Source organism: Rana temporaria, chromosome 2 (assembly GCF_905171775.1).
Source record: "Rana temporaria chromosome 2, aRanTem1.1, whole genome shotgun sequence".
Taxonomy (NCBI): Eukaryota; Metazoa; Chordata; class Amphibia; order Anura; family Ranidae; genus Rana; species Rana temporaria.
In genome coordinates this window covers 102,551,042-102,572,296 of record NC_053490.1, presented here as the reverse complement: position 1 = coordinate 102,572,296, position 21,255 = coordinate 102,551,042, and the positions used below count along the sequence as shown (strand labels likewise).

The window sequence follows — 21,255 nt, the reverse complement described above, 5'->3', positions numbered from 1 at the left end:
TATTTACCTTCCAGTGTCGCGCACATCGCCGCGTCATCATCGCGGCGACGGCGCGACACGTCACCGCGGATGTATTCCGCGCGGATTTCGATCTGATGGTGTGTACAGCCATCAGATCCAAATCCGTCAGAGGATTTATCCGCTGGAAACGGTCCGGCGGACCGTTTCCAGCGGATATCCTCTCGTGTGTACGGGGCCTTAGTGTGAGGCCGGGTACTCACGACCAAACATGTATGGTGAAAGCGGTCCGTCGGAAGCCAGAGGGCTTCTGTACGATGGTTGTACACACCATCGTACAGTAGTCCACGCGTAAACAATACGCGGGGCGTGTCCGCGGTGTCGCCGCGTCGATGACGCGGTGTCGCCGCGACAATGACGCGGCGACGTGGGCGGCCCGCCTTTAAAATGCTTCCACGCATGCGTCGAAGTCATTCGACGCATGCGAGGGACGGCGGGCGCCTGGACATGTACGGTAGGTCTGTACTGACGACCGTACATGTCCGAGCGGGCAGAATTCCAGCGGACTGTTTTAAAACAAGTCCAGGAATATTTGTCTGCTGGGAAAAGGCCCGGCGGGCAAATGTTTGCTGGAATTCGGCCCGCTCGCGCCCACACACGACCAAACATGTCTGCTGAAACTGGCCTGCGGGCCAGTTTCAGCAGACATGTTTGCTCGTGAGTATGGGGCCTGAGGCGTCATATCTATGCACCTGACTCTTAGAATCAGTTACGCATAGATTTGTCTTAGATCCGACCGGCGTAAGAGACGTCGTATCTAAGTTGCATATTTACGCTGGCCGCTAGGTGGCGCTTCCGTCGAATATGGTAATGAGCTAGATACGCCGATTCTCAAAAGTACGTGTGCCCGGCGCATTTTTTTACGTCGTTTACGTAAGGCTTTTTTGGCCGTAAAGTTACCCCTGCTCTATGAGGCGTAGATGAGGAGTACCAATGTTGGGTATGGACGTCGGAACAGCGTAAAAATTTTCACGTTTTACGTCGTCTGCGTAAGTCGTCCGTGAATGAGGCTGGACGTAAGTTACGTTCACGTCGTCTAGGCATTGAGCGGGCGTAATTTTATTTGAAAATTCGAAGTGATACTGAGCATGCGCGCAAATGCGCCGTTCGAAAAAAGCGTCATTTACTCGAGGTCATGCTTAGTTTACATAAAACACGCCCCCCCTGTTCCTCATTTGATTTAGGCGCGCTTACGCCAGCACATTTATGCTACGCCGCCGTAACTTGAGACGCAAGTGCTTTGTGAATACAGCACTTGCCTCTCTAAGTTGCGGTGGCGTAGCGTAACTACGATATGCTACGCCCGCTTATATTTACGCCTATCTACGTGAATCTGGGCCTGTAAATTTAACTGACTAGCCTGCCTACCTGCCTGCTCTATCTACCTACTAAAAATGACACTCTCTCTCTCTCTCTCTCTCTGTCTTCTCTCTCTTAACCACCGCAACACACTACACAAGGCCGACCTGCAGGCGGCCTTTTATAGTGTGGGGCGTGTGAGGGGGCACTGATATAAAGGTTTCCCCCTTATATCAGTAACCCACCCCCCTTACCTTAGTGTATTCTTTCTGCGGAAGATGGTCCCCCCCCCCACGTTCTGAGTTCCTGGGGTCCCCCTTGATGATTTACCACTTTTACCACTTTTAACTGAAATTTGCTTTTATAAATATAAAGCCCTATGTGTTTTTATATCTGTCTTCTCTATATATAATACACTCATTAAATGTGCTTTAAAATGTATGGTTTTCCCTTTCATGAACAAGAAAATAATGACGCTGTGCTGTTACGCTGGTATAATAATGCTGTGGGGCTGGTATGACATTTTTTCCAGGGCTGTTTTTTTCCCACTGGGGGGGGACAGGGGTGGACAGCACGGGGGGGACAGGGGTGGACAGCACGGAGGGGGGGCAGGGGTGGACAGCACGGGGGGGAGAACAGGGGTTTTAACAGCACGGGGTGGGAGAACAGGGGTGGAGAGCACTGGGGGGGGGACAGGGGCGGAGAGCACTGGGGGGGGGACAAGGGTGGAGAGCACTGGGGGGACAGGGGTGGAGAGCATTGGGGGGGACAGGGGTGGAGAGCACTGGGGGGGGGGTCAGGGGTGGAGAGCACTGGGGGGGTCAGGGGTGGAGAGCACTGGGGGGGGGAACAGGAGTGGAGAGAACTGTGGGGGGACTGGAGAGTGTGGTGGGGAGGCGAACACTGGGGGGGGGAGAACAGGGGTGGACAGCACGGGGGGGGACAGGGGTGGACAGCACGTGGGGGAACAGGGGTGGACAGCACGGGGGGGAGAACAGGGGTGGAGACCACTGGGGGGGGGACAGGGTTGGACAGCACGGGGGGGACAGGGGTGGACAGCACGGGGGGAGAACAGGGGTTTTAACAGCACGGGCGGGAGAACAGGGGTGGAGAGCACTGGGGGGGACAGGGGTGGAGAGCACTGGGGGGGGGCAAGGGTGGAGAGCACTGGGGACACAGGGGTGGAGAGCATTGGGGGGAACAGGGGTGGAGAGCACTGGGGGGGGTCAGGGGTGGAGAGCATTGGGGGGGGGTCAGGGGTGGAGAGCACTGGGGGGGGAACAGGAGTGGAGAGAACTGTGGGGGGACTGGAGAGTGTGGTGGGGAGGCGAACACTGGGGGGGGGGAGAACACTTGGGGGGGAGCTTCAAGGAGAACCTGATAGGAGGAGAAGCAGGGTGGCTTCATATAGAGGAAATTAGCTTTCTATATTCCTCCATACAGCCGCGGAGTGCTTGATTCTCCTCCTCTCCCTCCTGCAAGCGATCAGCGGCTGTATGGAGGAATATAGGCAGCTCAATTCTTCTATATGCAGCCACCCTGCCAAATCCGATCCTCCTCCTATTAGGGACATAGGGCGGGCTGTACTGTACCGGCATCTAGCATTCATCACTGACTGAGCTGGCTGGGTCTGTGTTCGGAGGTGACGCTGTAACACAGTCCCGCCCCCCTAGACCGGCTTGTGTGATAGGCTGAACACTGATTCTATCTACTATAACATGAGTCGGTCTAGGGGGCGGGACCATGTTACAGCGTCACAGCGTCACAGCCAAACACAGACCGAGCCAGCTCCGTAATAATACACAGGAGCGAGGGGACAGAGAGCACTGCAGCCCCGCAACTGAAACCGGCCGCAGAACAGGCAACCTACCGGGAGATCTCCTGATCTCCCGGTAGGCCAGTCCGGCCCTGTCTAGGAGACTCTAAGGCCGCGTACAGACGAGCATACATGTACGATGAAACCGGTCCGCCGGACCGTTTTCACCGTACATGTATGCCCGGGGATTTCTGTATGGTGGCTGTACTCACCATCATACAGAAATCCGCGCGTAAACAATACGCGGGGCGTGTCCGCGCCGTCGCCGCGACGACATGCGAGGGATGGCGGGCGCTCGGACATGTACGGTAGGTCTGTACAGACGACCGAACATGTCCGAGCGGGCAGGATTCCAGCGGGCTGTTTTAAAACAAGTCCGGAAAAATTTGCCCGCTGGGAAAAGGCACGGCGGTCAAATGTATGCTGGAATCCTGTCCGCTCGGGCCTACACACGACCGAACATGTCTGCTGAAACTGGTCCGCGGACCAGTTTCAGCAGACATGTTCGGTCGTCTGTATGGGGCCTTAAAGCATTCACTGCCAAGGGTAAATACCCATAATTTCCCAGTTTTATTATAATCCAGTAGAACTAAAGCAAAAGAGAAGTTGCTAAGGAGTCACAAGATTCTCTGCAACTCAAGAAACATGGACAATAAACAGTGTCTTCATCAATATGTGCTTCTTATCACCAGGAAGGTTGTGTTTCACCACGTGGGGGGATATTAACCCCTTATGGGGATGCACTCACCAGACCAAAAGTAAAAATCAGCATTGGATACATCAGCATCTGCCACCAGCCTTGCACTCTCCACAACTCTTGCTTAAGTGTGTCTTGCTCTCCTTCAGGTCACATGATCACGTGGGGGGTTAATATCCCCCCACGTGGTGAAACACAACCTTCCTGGTGATAAGAAGCACATATTAATGAAGACACTGTTTATTGTCGCTGTCCACCCGCACCATTATTTGGGATACCTATGTCACCATAGAACTTGTTTCAGAGTGCACACTCTGTTTGTAGCGCTGCTACAGTACACATTGAACTGTTTTGACTATTGTCATTTATCCATTTCTTTTGTTTACTGTCATTCGCAAATATTTCTTTTATAAGCGGCTGCTTATTGTGTATCCAGGTGCCTCTTTTCCCTATATCAGTAACCTTAATTGCCTATTCCTGTGCGCTGAGCAGTGCTTTATCATTAGGAAGGGCGGAGTCAAGCACTTTTTTACAAACTCAAGAAACATGCAATGTTTTTCTTTTCTTTTTCTTTTTATACTGTATGTTGTAATAATTAGATTGCATTTTATTCTGTTAAAATTCTATTTAAACTGCTTCCTGGCTCCTCCGCACCCGACGCGAGCCATTGCACTTGCACTACTAAGCAGTCATAGTGGCCTTTCTTGCAGGAGTCTGGAGGAGGGAGGCGGGCACGAGTGCCATTTTCGTGAGGGGGGGGGGGAGGCGGCCGGGAAAGTGCCTAGGCCTGGGCCTTGTCGGTCTAGGCCAGAATACATCACTGCACCCACCCCCAATGTTGAGGGCATGTGGCCTGGTATGGTTCAGGAGGGAGGGGGGTGCTCGCTCGTCCCTACCCCTTTCATGACCTGCCAGTCTGCATGCCCAGATAAGGGTCTGGTATAGGTTTCATGCCGTTTTTTTTTTTAGATGTTGCCGTTCCAAAGAGGGTTTGGTATGGACTGGGGGGGGGACCCCACGCCGCTTTTTTCTTTATTTTTTTAATAGCTGAGTGCTGGCAATTGTAACCCTGAGTCATTTGAAATGGGATTTGACTTGTTTTCTTTTGTTTAGAAATGTAATTGTTGCTGCAGCATGTTTTATGCATGCTACAGATGCCCCACTTTACAGGCACATTAAGGGGGCCCCACAGGTAGTATATTTAAAGTAATTTTTCATTTTTATTGTTGCACTTTAAGCATAATAATTGGGCTTTTAATCATCAGCATCTGGTACCAATCCTCCTGCTTCACCACCTCTACCGCCTGCCAGCGGACCCCCCCCCCCCTTTCTCTGGTCGATTTTCATAAGTACGTTTCATTCCCAATTCTATATACACATAAATAAACGTGAGCACACATTCTTTTGAACTCAATAGTATAGCTACAAATAATTATTACTGTGCACCTTATTTAAAAAGGCAATCCTATATCTAGTGCTGGATAATTTAGTGCACTCATTTTGTGAATAATGTTTCAGGGCTGGTTCACACCACAAAAATACACTCCAGATCCATTGTAGATGCGTTTCTACATGCATGTTTTTAATGCATTTTTGACACGTTCCAGTGCATATTTGATGCATTTCCAGATGCATTCCAGGTGCTTTTGTTGTTATTTGTTTCACTGCACTGGGGTCAGTGCATTTTTTATCCATTTCAGTGGATTCCAATTGCATTGTTTTACAGCGTTCCAGTAGAGTCCAGTGCAGGAAAAATGCAGCATGTTCTATTTTTGTTCTGGAACTGCAACACCCTGGAGCTGACTGCATTGGTTCTCCGGTCCCGGTCTGTTCCACTTCCTGCGGGTCGGTGACTCACAGTGCGCTCAGCCTATCAGCGGCCGCAGCAATGTCCCGCTGCGGCCGCTGATAGGCTGAGCGCACTGTGAGTCACCGACCCGCAGGAAGTGGAAGAGACCGGGACCGGAGAACGGGACGGCGATATCGGAACAACGGGGGATCGTAGGCAGGTAAGTGAAAGTTTATTTTGTATAGTTTTACAGCCCGGGCACAGCGGGGGTTAAAAGTTTTAACTTGGAGAACTCCTTTAAGGACCGCCTAACGCCGATATACTTTGGCAGAGTGGCACGGCTAGGCATAAGCACGTACAGGTACGTTGCCTTTAAGAGCCCAGCCGCAGGTTGCGCGCGCCGCCGCTGGCGTGCTCGTGACCCGGTCCTGAGCTGCGTAAACCGTGCCCGCAGGACCCAATTCAGGCAGAGGGGTGGATCCCAATAATATCGTCGGGATCCTTCCCGAGCCTGGATTGGCTGTGCTCCATCAATGTAAGCTAACTCTAGCTTACAGAACAAAAGTAGTTGTACTCCTGTGACCCATAAGAGAAGTATGGCCAGAAAAGCTCTGGCTATTCTTCTCTAAAGTGATATTCAAACCTGAATGATTTTAAGCACTTTCAGCAGTTGATTTAAAGTGATTGTAAAGCTTAGATTTTTGTTTTGTTGAATAAAATATTAAACCTGTCATACTTATCTACTCTGTGCATCTATTGACACAGACCGTGTTGCGGCTTTGCCCCATCCCTATTCCCTTGTCACAGAATTTGATTTGGGGGGGACCAAGCGGCCTGGTATGGTTCAGGGGGGAGGGCGCTAACTCGTTCCCCCCCACTTTTCAGGCTGCTTGCTCGGATAAGGGTCTGGTATGGATTTGGGGGGGCCCCACGGCAAATAAAAAAATAATAATTGGCGTGGATTTCCCCTTAAAATCTATGTGTGACAGAACCCACTGTCACTGTGTGTTATGGCAAGTCTGCAGACTGCTTGTGCGTTTGGAGGACATGAGTCACAGGTCTGGCGGAAGTGCCCAGTCGGGGTATCCGAGATCTGTCACAGTGGTGGCAGCAGTGGGATGTCTCCTGCAGTCATCCAAACCACCACCAGGATTCAAGATTCGGGCAGCCGGCGAGGAGCGGTACGGGTACTGGCCAGCATGACAGCGGAGTTCGGGAGGAGGCTACAAGGCATGCAGAAGCAACATTGAGGAGAAGCGCTGGCAACAGGGCAGAGTTCTACTGGCCCCTGCCCAGCGCTCAGTATGTTTTTGGAGGGTTTGGGAGACAGCCCTTGTCAAAAGTCGCCCCAGCGGCTGGTCACAGAACCGGGAGGGGAGAAAACCCTCCCCCCTCTCCAGCGGCTGAACTCTACTCTTGTATCCGTCCCCCCAGCAGAAGCGGTGGCTTCGGAGCAGAGCGCTGTTGGTCTCTGCCCAGTATCAGAAAAAGAGACGGAGAGTCTGGGAGATAGTCCCCGCAAGATACCTCCTCACTGGCTGGTAACTACACTGGGAGGAAAGCAAGTACCAAGTCCTCCCCAACAGCTTAGCACTGCCAGCCTACGTTCTGTACCAGCTGAAGCACTGGCATCAGGGCAGAGGGTTATTCACCCCTCCCCAATACCTGCAACCCAGCCCTGGATCACGTGAGACCATATGTGTGGTTTTGCTCCCCAGCACCACAGTCCTACTGTTGCTTTTGCTGTTTGCCTGGGGGGGGGGGGGGTTGTGACTAAAGCAGGTCCAGACCAGTTGAGGGTCAGGGACCTGGTTAGTAATTTTTTAAAAGGGGATGAATGTGACAGAACCCACTGTCACTGTGTTTTTTGGAGGGGGCTGTGGGCTGGCCTTCTACCCAAAAGACTATGGTCCAGCAGAGAATGAGAGACTTGGGGACAAACTCTATGTAAGCTGCACCCCCCCCCCCCCCCCCCCCCTCCTGTTACTGTGTTTAATTATGTTAGATCATTTTGTGAATGGAGGTGATTGATAAGTCCTCTTTTAGATCCGGCACCTCATCCCTGAAAATAGTATTAGGGAATTGTGGAAAGTTGAGGGGATTATAACGGTGCCATTTAAACAAGTCGTATATAAGAAACAATCAAAGTTGTAGATATAAACATTTTATTAATGGTAGAAAAAATCTTATAAAAACATTTGAGATCCAATAAAATTGACAAAAGATGTTACAGATATTCCCGACATGTTTCGGCAAACATTGCCTTCCTCAGGGGTATGAGTCCATCAATACATTATTGTGAATCTACATTACACACATCCCTCCCCGTTCTTCAGCTCCAGGGACCGATCGCGGGACTCCTGCGGCGATCGGGTCCGTGAGTCCCGCGGTCACGGAGTTTCGGACCGGGTCGCGTGCATGCGCCGGCGGTGCGCGCGACCCCACGGCTGGGCTTAAAGAGCCACGTACATGTACGTGAATGTGCCCAGCCGTGCCATTCTGCCGACGTATATCGGTGTGAAGGGATCCTTAAGTGGTTAAATCCGCACCAGACCCATGGGCCTGGTATGCTCTTGGAGGGGGAACCCATGCCGGTTTTTAGTTAAAATTTGGCGTGGAGTTCCCCCTCAAGATTCATATCAAACACAGTGCCTGGTATTGTCAGGGATCCAAGTCGGATCCTCGTTCATTGAAAGTCGGACATATGTCGGCTTCAAGTTGTAGGGCAAAGTCGGATCCAAAGTAGTACTAGTGTCGTGTCGCACCAGTGTGAACCCGGCCTAAGTCCCCTTTCACACTTATACGACTTGTCTCACGATTTTGGACTGCAAAATCGTATAACAAGTCATTCCCCATTATTTTCAATGAACACCATTCATACTGGCACGACTTTAAGGCCGAGTACTCACGGCAGGACATGTCCGATGAAAACGGTCTGCAGACCGTTTCCATCGGACATGTCTGGCCGGGGACTGCCCGGGGACTTCTGTTCGATGGCTATACACACCATCGAACAGAAGCCCGCGCGTAAACATTACGCGGGGCGTGTCCGCGGTGTCGCCGCGTCGATGACGCGGTGTCGCCGCGACAATGACGCGGCGACGTGGGCGGGCCGCCTTAAAAATGCTTCCACGCATGCGTCGAAGTCATTCGACGCATGCGAGGGATGCGGGCGGCAGGACATGTACGGTAGGTCTGTACAGACGACCGTACATGTCCGGCCGGACAGGTTTCCAGCGGACTGTTTTAAAACAAGTCCGGGAAACAGTTGTCCGCTGGAAACCTGTCTGATCCGTCCCAAAATGGTCCGCTCGGGCCAACACACGGCCAAACATGTCTGCTGAAACTGGTCTGCGGACCAGTTTCAGCAGACATGTTTGGTCGTGAGTACGGGGCCTTACACAGGCATTCATTAAAATCGCGGCCACGAATCGCGGCAAAATCGCGGTAAAATCGAGCGACTTTGAAGTCGTACAAGTGTGAAAGGGGGCTAAATGTTGTTTACACCAAATTCTGACCCTACCATCTGAATGTTGCAGCTGAAATCGAGACTCGTCAGACCAGGCAACGTTTTTCCAATCTTCTATTGTCCACTTTTAGTCCCCATGCACACTATTAGATTTTCTGCAGATTTTTGTCTTGACTGCATACAAACTGAAACTCTTAGGCCCCGTACAGACGACCGAACAGCGGACCAGTTTCAGCAGACATGTTCGGTCGTGTGTAGGCCCGAGCGGGCAGGATTCCAGCAAACATTTGCCCGCCGGGCCTTTTCCCAGCAAATATTTCTGGACTTGTTTTAAAACAGCCCGCTGAAATCCTGCCCGCTCGGACATGTTCGGTCGTCTGTACAGACCTACCGTACATGTCCGAGCGCCCGCCATCCCTCGCATGCGTCGAATGACTTTGACGCATGCGTGGAAGCATTTAACTGGCAGGGCCGCCCACGTCGCCGCGTCATCGTCGCGGCGACGGCGCGGACACGCCCCGCGTGTTGTTTACGCGCGGATTTCTGTATGATGGTGAGTACAGCCACCATACAGAAATCCCCGTGCAGACATGTACGGTGAAAACAGTCCGGCGGACCGGTTTCATCGTACATGTATGCTCGTCTGTACGCGGCCTTAAGGTTTGACCTCATATTATATAGTTTTGGTAAAGACAAAAATCTGCAGAAAATCTAATAGAGTGTATGGGGCTTTAGTGAGCCTGTGTGAATTGTAGCCTCGGTTACCTGTTCTTAGCTGAGTGGCACCCGATGTGGCTGCTGTAGTCCATCTGCTTCAAGGTTCGATGTGTTGTGTGTTCAGAGATTGTATTCTGGATACCTTGGTTGTAATGAGTGGTTATTTGAGTTCAGTGGCGTAACTAGAGACTTCAGGGCCTCGGTGCAAGAAATCATGAAGGCCTGATTTTGATACTTAATTTTTTCACACTGTACAACAAAGTAAACAATTCTGTTTCTGATTTCACTGGGGGGGGGGGGGGGGGTGTCTGCGGCGACAGTGATGGTGCCATCCTCTCCCACCACCACCTGTGCCTCTTACTGATCCCATCCCCCCACCACTGATCTCATCCCTACCTCTGTTGTAGAAGTAATAGGGGGATAGGGATGAGATCAGTAAGAGGCACGGATGGTGGTGGGAGAGGATGGAACCACCACTGCCACCAGAGCCACCCCTCCTCCAGTACCACCGCTGCGACCTCCCTCAAGTATCACCGCTTCCACCCCCCCTCAAGTACCAGCGGTGGTACTTGAGGGGGGGTGGCTGCGGCGGCAGTGTTGGTGCCATCCTCTCCCACCACCACTGATCTCATTCCTATCGCCTCTATCACCTCTGTTGTAGAAGTAATAGGGGGATAGGATAAGATCAGTGGTGGGGGGATGGGATCAGTAAGAGGCACAGGTGGTGGTGGGAGAGGATGGCACCACCACTGCCAACCCCCCTCAAGTACCACCACTGCCAACTCCCTCAAGTATCACCGCTACCACGTATCACCGCTACCACGTATCACCGCTACCACCCCCTCAAGTACCACCGCAGCCACCCCCCCCTCAAGTACCAGTGGTGGTACTTGACGGGGTGGCTGCGGTGCTACTTGAGGGGGGGTGGCTGCGGTGCTACTTGAGGGGGGTGGCTGCGGTGCTACTTGAGGGGGGGTGGCTGCGGTGCTACTTGAGGGGGGGTGGCTGCGGTGCTACTTGAGGGGGGGTGGCTGCGGTGCTACTTGAGGGGGGGTGGCTGCGGCGCTACTTGAGGGGGGTGGCTGCGGTGCTACTTGAGGGGGGGTGGCTGCAGTGCTACTTGAGGGGGGGGGGGGTGGCTGTGGTGCTACTTGAGGGGGGGTGTGGCTGCAGTGCTACTTGAGGGGGGGGGTGGCTGCGGTGCTACTTGAGGGGGGGGTGGCTGCGGTGCTACTTGAGGGGGGGGTGGCTGCGGTGCTACTTGAGGGGGGTGGCTGCGGTGCTACTTGAGGGGGGGTGGCTGCGGTGCTACTTGAGGGGGGGTGGCTGCGGTGCTACTTGAGGGGGGGTGGCTGCGGTGCTACTTGAGGGGGGGTGGCTGCGGTGCTACTTGAGGGGGGGTGGCTGCAGTGCTACTTGAGGGGGGGTGGCTGCAGTGCTACTTGAGGGGGGGTGGCTGCAGTGCTACTTGAGGGTGTGTGTGGCTGCAGTGCTGCTTGAGGGGGGGTGGCTGCGGTGCTACTTGAGGGGGGGTGGCTGCGGTGCTACTTGAGGGGGGGGGGTGGCTGCGGTGCTACTTGAGGTGGGGTGGCTGCGGTGCTACTTGAGGGGGGTGGCTGCGGTGGCATCCTCTCCCACCACCACGTGTGCCTCTTACTGATCCCATCCCCCCACCACTGATCTCATCCCTATACCCCCCATCACCTCTGTTGTAGAAGTAATGGGGGGATAGGGATGAGATCAGTGGTGGGGGAATGGGATCAGTAAGAGGCACAGGTGGTGGAGGATGGTATCAATTGCTGAGTGAGCTCTGACTGTCACTCTTGATTGACTTACCGTCAGTCAATCGATAACCCCACTTTCTGTTCTGTGGCCTGGGTCACTCTGACTGAGACACCTTCACTGTGCGGCTGTGTCTTCTTCCGCCAGGATGCCTTGCCGACCGGGTAGGTACACGCACGCACGCTGCTGCAGAGGGGAAAGCTCCTCCCCGTCTTCTCTCATTTGCTGCAGAGTTCGCCCCGCCTCCCTACATCGGTGTCTCCGGATAGGCGGAGGCAGTGACGGTCCACAATCTAGGTCAGTGTGAGCGCTGCCTCAGCGTTGTTTCTCGCTTACCAGGCTCAGCGGCAAAAGCACGCCCCGCGGCTGAACGAACAGCACGCAGTGCGCACCGCATCATCAGCCAACAAACACTGTGACAGTCAGGTGGGCCCCCCGGACTTACAGGGCCCGGTCGCAACTACGACTTTTGCAACTATGAAAATTCCGCCACTGTTTGAGTTATTGTTGCCTTTCTATCATCTCAAAACCAGTCTGCCCATTCTCCTCTGACCTCAACAAGGTATGTTCCTCCACACAACTGCCCCTCACTGGATATTTTCTCTTTTTCGGACCATTCTAGTTCACTAATCAAATCCCAGATCAGCAGTTTTTTTTAAAAACTCAGAGTTGCTCATCTGGTACCAACAACCATGACACGTTCAAAGTCACTTAAAGTGGAGGTTCACCCGAAAAGTTCATTTTTAACATTAGATTGAGGCTCATTTTGTCAAGGGGAATCGGGTAGTTTTTTTTAAATCGAAGCAGTACTTACCGTTTTAGAGAGCGATCTTCTCCACCGCTTCCGGGTATGGGCTGCGGGTCTGGGCGTTCCTATTTGATTGACAGGCTTCCGACGGTCGCATACATCGCGTCACGAGTAGCCGAAAGTAGCCGAACGTCAGTGCGCAGGCGCCGTATAGAGCCGCACCGATGTTCGGCTTCTTTCGGCTACTTGTGACGCGATGTATGCGACCGTCGGAAGCCTGTCAATCAAATAGGAACGCCCAGTCCCGCAGCCCATACCCGGAAGCGGCGGAGAAGATCGCTCTCTAAAACGGTAAGTACTTCTTCGATTTAAAAAAAAACTACCCGATTCCCCTAGACAAAATGAGCATCAATCTAAGGTTAAAAAAAAAATGTTGGGTGAACTCCCGCTTTAAATACCCTTTCTTTCTCATTCTGATGCTCGGTTTGCATCCCAGCAAGTCGTCTTCGCCACGCCTAGATGCCTAAATTCATTGAATTTCTGCCATGTGATTGGCTGATTAACAATTTGTGTTACTAGGCAGTTGAACAGGTGTACCTAATAAAGTGGGCAATGAGTGTACATTTTTTTATTCATCATGAATATGTTTGTGTGACGTATTGAGGGGCATAAAAAAATGAACCAAAGCTGCATTTAGAGAGGCTCTTATAAAACATATTCTAATCATGCATGAACATAAACGTGGCGAAACGCGTACATTTCTTTTAGTGGTTATAATACACCAATATTCCCGCCAACAGAATGAATTTACACTTCTAAACAGCATGTCTGTAAACGTACACAAATATGCAAGTTTTGCGGCATTTTCTTTTTTTTCTGACTCCTGGCAGCGTATTTGGAGCATGCTATACCTGTATACATTCAGAATGATTAGGTCTTCCAAAACCTTTATCAATTGCTCCTCTTACTACGGTTCCGGGTATAGAATAATAAAGTAAAATCTTCGTAGACACATTATTACACCCAAAGTAATGTGGACACCTGGGTGAGCTCGAATATTGATAGGAGGTGAGCGGCCATAACCACTCATAATTCCAGTCAGACTGATCACAGATGTGACTCACACCTGACACACTCCCTGGACATCCCTCTACAAATCCTCTCCGCCCACCTGACACGCTGTTCTGGTATACATCACCACTAGCGTCACAATGTCCACCCTCGGACCGACCCCGAGTGACGGGAAAACCGTCCCTAAAATGTCTCTATGGCAAAGGGAAGCTTCAGCACCCCGGACATTTTTCTGAAGCCCGCGGTTTACCTGAAGCGGGATAACAATCTCCAACAACATGGCTGCCGCACCGAAGACGTCAAATAGTCCGGCCTATTGGCGCTCTAGAACGAGTTGCGGTAAAAAGTTATTTCCCGCCTGCTGAGCTAAAATCTCTCCTTTGATTGGCTACACACGTGTGTCTTTCACAATGGAGAACTCTGACTGGCCGATGTTTCGGGAGCGGAGCGGTGATTGGACCGAAGGCTCCCAGCCTGGAGAAGTCACTGATGGTATCCATGGCGGAAGGTAAGCGGGTTTGTGATGTGGGGGAGAAGGAGCGGCGGGGGGGATGCGGCGGAACAGGAGAAGGGGAGAGTCCGGGTGCCATAGCAGGTGGTGAGTGAGGAGTGGGAGCTGACTGTTCTTTTCCCTTATGGGGAGAGTGTCCATTATATAGTATAGGACCATGTCTGAGGGGGAGCTCAGCACACGTGAAGAGGACCTGTCATTGCTGGGTGTACTGCGGACAGATCCTTCATTATAATCAGAGGTGTGCTCCTGTCATCGCCTCATACTGACTCCCAGATCCTCATCACATAACAAGGAGGGCTGTTTATATTCACAGCATCAATATCCTTCTCCATACTGGCACTCCACCCCTCAGATCATGTAGATTGTAGAGGAGAATGCCTCATATTACCATTAGAGATCGATTGATTATCGGTGCGGCTGATCTTCACTTTTTTGGAAGTATCGGTTATAAACGTACCCGATATTGCTTTAAGAGTTTGTACTGGGGTGATGCGTGCAGCTGGAGGCGTCACGCTGGGACCGTTATTTAGAGTGGACGGTCGGCTTTATTGTAATAACGACCGATGCAGATCCGCAGCCTCTCTGCTGTCATTACAAGCAGCGGGAGGGGACTCCCCACTCGCCCTGGCTCCCCCGTCCCGCTAGGAGGACCGAGCAACCAGCTGGCATGTCCGCCGGCTGGCCGAAGACCGGAACAAAGCCGATGCTTCATTCAGGTCTCAGATCTAGTAAGGCCCCTTTCAGACGTGCGGACCGTATGTCCACTTTTTCATCAATCTGCGGATGAAAAAGGAACATACATTGGTCCCTATGTGATTGCGGGTGTCAGCAGGTAAACATCCGCTGACACCCTTAATTATCCGCCTCCGCAAACATCCGATTTTGCAGATGGAAGAAAACCCTATTTTTTCTTCCGTCTGCGGATCGGATGAACACGGTCTGTGTTCATCCGATCCCCTCCATAGGGGACAGCGGAGAAAAGACAGGACGGTCCCTTCACAGTGTGCGGAGACCGCCCTGTCATCCGACGGCTCAGGGGGGGTTTACGGAGCGATCCCCGCTGAGCTTACGGACACACAGAGGCAAATCGTTGCTGATCCGCCCCATGTGAAAGGGCCCTAACCCAGAAGCAATGTCATGACATCACTTCCCAGATTACTGGCGTCTTGAAGGTGCCAGATTTTTTTTAAATAAAGTATTCAAAAACGCTGATTTTGACGTTTTGAATACTTTCAAGTGGAGAGGAGGGGTTTAGGTCTAGACCCAAGATCCCTCCATAAAGAGTACCTATTACTGTCACAAAGCAACTTTCCATGGGGACACTCAATAAAGAGGGGCCTAGAGTGCTGGCGGGGGACCCCAGCAGAGGATTGGGGCTGCTTTGTGCAAAACCATTGCACAGAGAAGGTAAGTATAGGCATATATTTTTTTATTTTTTTTCTTAAAACAAATTCTAACAACCACTTTGAAAAGGGGAACACACTCCGAAAGCTTGTCCCGCAAAATTGTATGTTAGTGCAAATAAGAAAAGGTATCACAGACAATACTCGATTGTTACTATGGGATATTCGAATACAGAGGAATGCTTTATTCCATGGTGCCGCTGTTCATTCTTCCGCTCTTCATTCGCAGAATGCGGGTGGTAGTCCTACATCATCATGTACAATGTGGTGGTGTGATTGCTGGTTTGCATTGTACAAGTCATCTTTAGTGAGAGGGGCAGCCAGAGATCAGAAAGAAGTACAGATTCAGGGGACTGGTTGTCATAACTGGAAAAGGATGGGAGGAAGGCATGCGGGTTCGAGGGAGGGGACGGGAGGAAGGCATGCGGGTCCGAGGAACGGGACGGGAGGAAGGCACGCGGGAACGGGACGGGAGGAAGGCACGCGGGAACGGGACGGGAGGAAGGCACGCGGGTCCGAGGGACGGGAGGAAGGCACGCGGGTCCGAGGGACGGGAGGAAGGCACGCGGGTCCGAGGGACGGGAGGAAGGCACGCGGGTCCGAGGGACGGGAGGAAGGCACGCGGGTCCGAGGGACGGGAGGAAGGCACGCGGGTCCGAGGGACGGGAGGAAGGCACGCGGGTCCGAGGGACGGGAGGAAGGCACGCGGGTCCGAGGGACGGGAGGAAGGCACGCGGGTCCGAGGGACGGGAGGGAGGCACGCGGGTCCGAGGGGCGGGAGGGAGGCACGCGGGTCCGAGGGGCGGGAGGGAGGCACGCGGGTCCGAGGGGCGGGCGGGAGGGAGGGCACGGGAGGAAGGCGTGCGGGTCAGAGAATAAGGAGGGGAGGAAGGCTTGCGGGTCTGAGGAACGGGAGGGGTCATTGGTCTATCTTTGCACAAGGTAGGTATACCTTGTGCAAAGTGACCTACTCTGCACACTGAGGCTGGGTTCACACTACGGTTTTCCCGTCCGTCAGCCGCATACGATTTATATGTAAAACCGTATGCGGCTGAAACGGACGGGAACGTATGGAACCGCACATATGTACGTTTTCCATTGACATTAATGTTAAAGGAAAACGTATGCGGTTGCCATACTGTTTTAAAAACGACCGCAAAACCGTGGTTGAACACGGTTTTGCGTACTTTAAAAAACGTTTTGCCAGCAAATCGTACGCACCCGGATGCATCTGAGTGCATACGATTTGCAATGCATTCTCTATCTATACGTTTTCCCGTCCGTGCCCGTACGTTTTCAATACTGAAATCGTATGCGGCTGACGGACGGGAAAACCGTAGTGTGAACCCAGCCTGACCGCATTCACAGAATATATATATTTTTCTCCAGTGAATACATAGTGGTTTCTGATTGGACGAAGTGGAGTTTGACATTACTGCCCTACCTCTAGATAATTTTTTAAAAAAACTGAGTAATATTTTTGCCACAGGTAAAGGGTGTGATGTGAAATATTTTTTTTTATACTCGAAGATAGGTTTTAAAGCAGACTTTCATTCTTTTTCTTCTTTAGGTATAATTGTACTCAAAAAGAAAAAATTGTTTCAATATCTACCAGGTCAGTTTTAAGAATGTGTACGATACTTACTTACCTGGCAGGGGAGATACCATGAAAATTAAGGTGGTTCTCCCGGTGTAAGGCTCATGATCATCCATTGCACTCTGGTTGTTCTGACCCTTGTGATTTCCCCAAATGCACGAAACTCACCAGCATAATTTGTGGTAGTATGGGAATGCGTTCATGCTTTTCCTTGAGGGGGGGGAAAAATAAATGTGTCAAATTCAGACAACTATGGTTCCGTGGTACTTTAAGCAACACTGTTAAGGCAGCCCATTCATAATAAATGGGATGCTAACACTCCAAGAAGCAGCAGTGCAGTTGTCAAAGGTGGTAGAGTTCAGTTGCGATCCTGATACAGTTCAGGGATGCGATTTGTGAATACACCTTTGTTCAATGCGAATTTAGTACTGCTGTGATTTTCAATTTGTTTTTATGTGCTAGAAATGCCGTCCATTCTCTTCTCAACAAAACTGCCTTCCAGACACTTCTATGCAAAACTGGCTATGAATTGCATTGTCTGTGAACAGTTCTCTCCAGGGCTGTGGAGTCGGTAGATAAATGTTCCGACTCCTCAGTTTTATGTACTTCCGACTCCTCTGTATTAATATGCAAATGTATTTTATACATTCCTTGAGGGAAAGAAACGCAACCTACCACAGGACTACTGGCTGGGAAGTCTACTGTATTGCACAGTTTAAGCAAAAGACAAACACAATGAAAACAATCAAGTGGCTGGATAGTAGTAGCAGCAGGCATAAACATCAGGAACAGGATCTTTACCAGTTCAAAAATACAAACCACATTATTTGGTTGTTTTAGAACAAAAACAAAGCTTATCTATAATGAACCAAAAACAAAATCTGTAAAACCTAGAAATGGTTTATATTAATCTTGAAATGTAGTTCTAGGCTTAGCAAATGCAAATCAATTCAATGTAGAGTTCTAAGGAAGAGAATTGCCTCTGCCAGATCCTCTTTCATAGAGGCTCTTAAAGCGGGGGTTCTAGCATAAAATTAGGCATAGTAGCGCGAGCTACAGTATGCCTGTCTTAATTTTTTTATCCCCGTACTCACTGTGTAATCGTACATAGAAGATTCCGACTGCCCACGGGGAATGGGCGTTCCAATCCAGACGGAAGGTGATTGACGGCCGGCTCTGGCGCGTCACGCTTCTCCGGAAATAGCCGAAATAGGCTTGGCTCTTCACGGCGCCTGCGCATAGTCTGTGCGCAGGCGCCGTGAAGAGCCGAGACCTACTCCGGCTGTCTTCGGGGAGCGTGACGTGCCAGAGCCGGCCGTCAATCACCCTCCCTCTTGAAAGGAACGCCCATTCCCCGCGGGCAGTCGGAATCTTCTATGTACGATTACACCGTGAGTACGGGGATAAAAAAATTAAGACAGGCATACTGTAGCTCGCGCTACTATGCCTAATTTTATGCTAAAAAGTTGTTCTGCAGGGTGAACCACCGCTTTAAGTCAGACTATTATTTTTAGGGCTGAAAATAATCTTTCGACACTGACTTGGGTGGGTGGCATTGCAGTAACTATTCTGGCCACATCACTAACGATCTCTGGATAAACAAGGATGGCTTCTTCAACAGTAAGTTTTGATGAGCGATCATACTTTTCAACTTCTTTTAGTGCTTTATAAAACTCCTGTTGGAATTTTTTTATTTGGACACTTACTGGTTCTCTAACATGCGTTCCCTGTAAAAGCAGAACACAACACTATGGAAAGTAGAAGTATTGCAGCTCCTAATTGTGCGTTGCGTGCCATATAGTGAAGCACATGAAAAGCATGCTTCTTCACGGTCACTTAACGTGTTCGTTTTGCGGTTACGTGAGGCACTGCATGCATTGGTCTTTATTCTTACAGTAGAGAAGTCATTAATTATAACTTTTTGTGAATTGGGACATTTAAACTTGCTTTTTTTTTTTTTTTAATTCCAATCTAAATTTAGTAGAAGTCGGTGCATTGTTTTCCGACTCCAGGTACCCAAAATTTCCTCCGACTCCTCGACTCCGACTCCACAGCCCTGGTTCTCTCAGAATGCCACTATACTCTATGCCAATAATGGACAACCATGGCACCCCAGATGTTTCGAACTACATCTTCCATGATGCTCGACTACACTGCAGAGTGAAGGAGCATCTTGGGAAATGTAGTTCCAAAACATCTGGGGTGCCATGGTTCACCATCACTGCTCTATGCTGTGCAGGTTTGGAACGCATTGCCCCAAACTCGCACAGGACTTTATTTTTATTTTTTTCTGGATCAAAATCGCGCCTCATAGATGTAAACATCCTTCAAAGAAAGCATTGTATTTTCAGATGTCATGTGTATCTATGCTATTTGGATCACATCTCATCCGCATTTGATTTGCATCAGTGTGAACCGTGACTGCTCCATTCACATGTTTTGGGACTGTGGCAGAATCGCTGCAATTCTGCCTGTGATCTCAAAACGCACTACAAATGCAAAACGCAGGTTCAAGTGACATTATTTTCAATGGCACTTAAAATGTAGTGTGCGGCATTATTAAAAATAATGGTACCTGGACCTGCGTTTTGCTATTGTAGTGTGTTTTGAGATAGTGGGCAAAATCGCAGCAAATCTGCCACAATACCAAAATGCCAAGGTGTGAAGGGAGCCTCCCCGAGCAGACACCCAAGCTTGATTTGGCAGCTCGGCATGCGCTTGTCCTGAGCACCCAAGTGCTTCTGTGTGCAAGGGTAATCTGATAATCAGCCTAAACTGAGAAACTGTTTTTTTGTGGATATTTATTATAGCAAAAAGTAAAAAATATTGCTTTTTTTTTTTTTTTTTTTCAAAATTGTCGCTCTATTTTTGTTTATAATATAATAAAAACCGCAAAGGTGATCAAATGGCACCAAAAGAAAGTTCTATTTGTGGGGGGAAAACAAGGACCTCAATTATGTTTGGGAGCCACGTCGCACGGCGGCTCAATTGTCAGTTAAAAAGACGCAGTGCCGAATCGCAAAAAATGCCCGGTCATTGGGCAGCCAAATCCTCCGGGGCTGGTTAAAAAATCGCCGCTGATCTCACTTTCATAAAAGGACACAATTTGTTCAGTCTGAGGTTCAGTCTGTTCTAAAAAAAAAAAAAATTGTTTTTCCTAGGCTAAGACATGGATGACCTGAACCTTCACTACAGATTCCTGAACTGGAGGCGGAGAATTCGAGAGATCCGCGAGGTGCGGGCAGTACGTTACCAGGAGAGGGCCAAGCATATTATGGTAGACGGGGATACCCTCAGGTGAGGAAATGTCCTCTGCATTTCAGTGTCCTGTTTCTTTGGGCTGTTGCACTGTTCTGTACTCTGTCTAGGAGATATTAGTAAAAACTGATGCACATTAAAAAAAAGATGGTATTGAATGTGACATCACATTTATTTATTTTTTTGCTGTAAAATGCTGAGGAGCTTTTGGTTACTAGAAATACATTATTTCTCCTAGTATGGCTTTAACTCTTTGCTGTGCCAAGGATGTGTCTTACACTTTATGCCTTTTAATAGGATAAAACAAGCTGATGGAAGTTTAAAATCTAGAGTTTAATGTAGACTTGATCTGGGTGACCGTAAGACCAGCCATGTATTTTCAGACTCGATCTATGAAAATGTAGAATAAAACTCAAAGTGCCAACAAAGTTTTAGTATGGGAATAGGTCCTTTTTTCTAAAACTCTCATTCACATGTTTAGCATTAAAGTGCAACTACATATAGATTGATATATACAATTGGGGCCGAAACAACTATCGATTATGAAATTGATTACCATTTTCATAATCGATTAATCGGCCAGTAACATAATGGGGTTAAAAAAAAAAAAAAAATTGGCTCTTTATAGTACAAAAAGGGGAAAATCGCTACTGTGAATATTACTTTCACTGTCCAACAGTAAAAAATGAAACCCCCTCACAGTAGCAATTATCTGCTCCTTTTTGTACTAATTTTAGTTTTTTAACCCCCATTATGTTACTAAACATCTCAGGCTGGGGTCACACCTCTGTTTTTTGGTGCTTTTGCAGAAACACACTACAGTTCATTTACATGGTTTCCTATGGGACACGTTCACATCCATGATTTTTTTCAGCTGCTGCCTATTTGAAAGGGCAAGGAATTTTTAATGCAAAATGGTGCTATTTTTAGTTTTTTTGGTTTAATATACTTCAATGGAGAAGCTGCAGAAAAGCATGTAATGTGTTTTTTTGCAGCAATTTGTGTTTTGTAATCTGCCCAACAACAAATTGACCAAACAAAATAAAAAAATGCAAATCACCGCAAAATCACATGTTG

General features: G+C 49.8%; 2 protein-coding genes and 1 non-coding gene across 3 annotated transcripts in view; 2 read left to right on the top strand and 1 right to left on the bottom strand.

Annotated features, from left to right (window-relative positions):
• Positions 1-11,743, bottom strand: part of LOC120929304 (sterol O-acyltransferase 2-like) — a 140,666-nt gene extending 128,923 nt beyond the window's left edge. Inside the window, exon 1 of the mRNA XM_040340632.1 lies at positions 11,642-11,743. The gene's annotated coding sequence lies outside the window, so the exon portion shown is untranslated. The remainder of the gene's footprint in view (positions 1-11,641) is intronic.
• Positions 11,744-13,812: 2,069 nt separating this feature from the next.
• Positions 13,813-21,255, top strand: part of SPRYD3 (SPRY domain containing 3) — a 44,701-nt gene continuing 37,258 nt past the window's right edge. Inside the window, exons 1-2 of the mRNA XM_040340631.1 lie at positions 13,813-13,914; positions 20,082-20,217. Coding sequence (XP_040196565.1) covers positions 20,090-20,217 — 128 coding nt within the window. The 5' untranslated portion in view covers positions 13,813-13,914; positions 20,082-20,089. The remainder of the gene's footprint in view (positions 13,915-20,081; positions 20,218-21,255) is intronic.
• Positions 16,965-17,134, top strand: LOC120929833. The gene has a single exon (XR_005747520.1). It is a non-coding gene; the product is annotated as a U1 spliceosomal RNA (small nuclear RNA).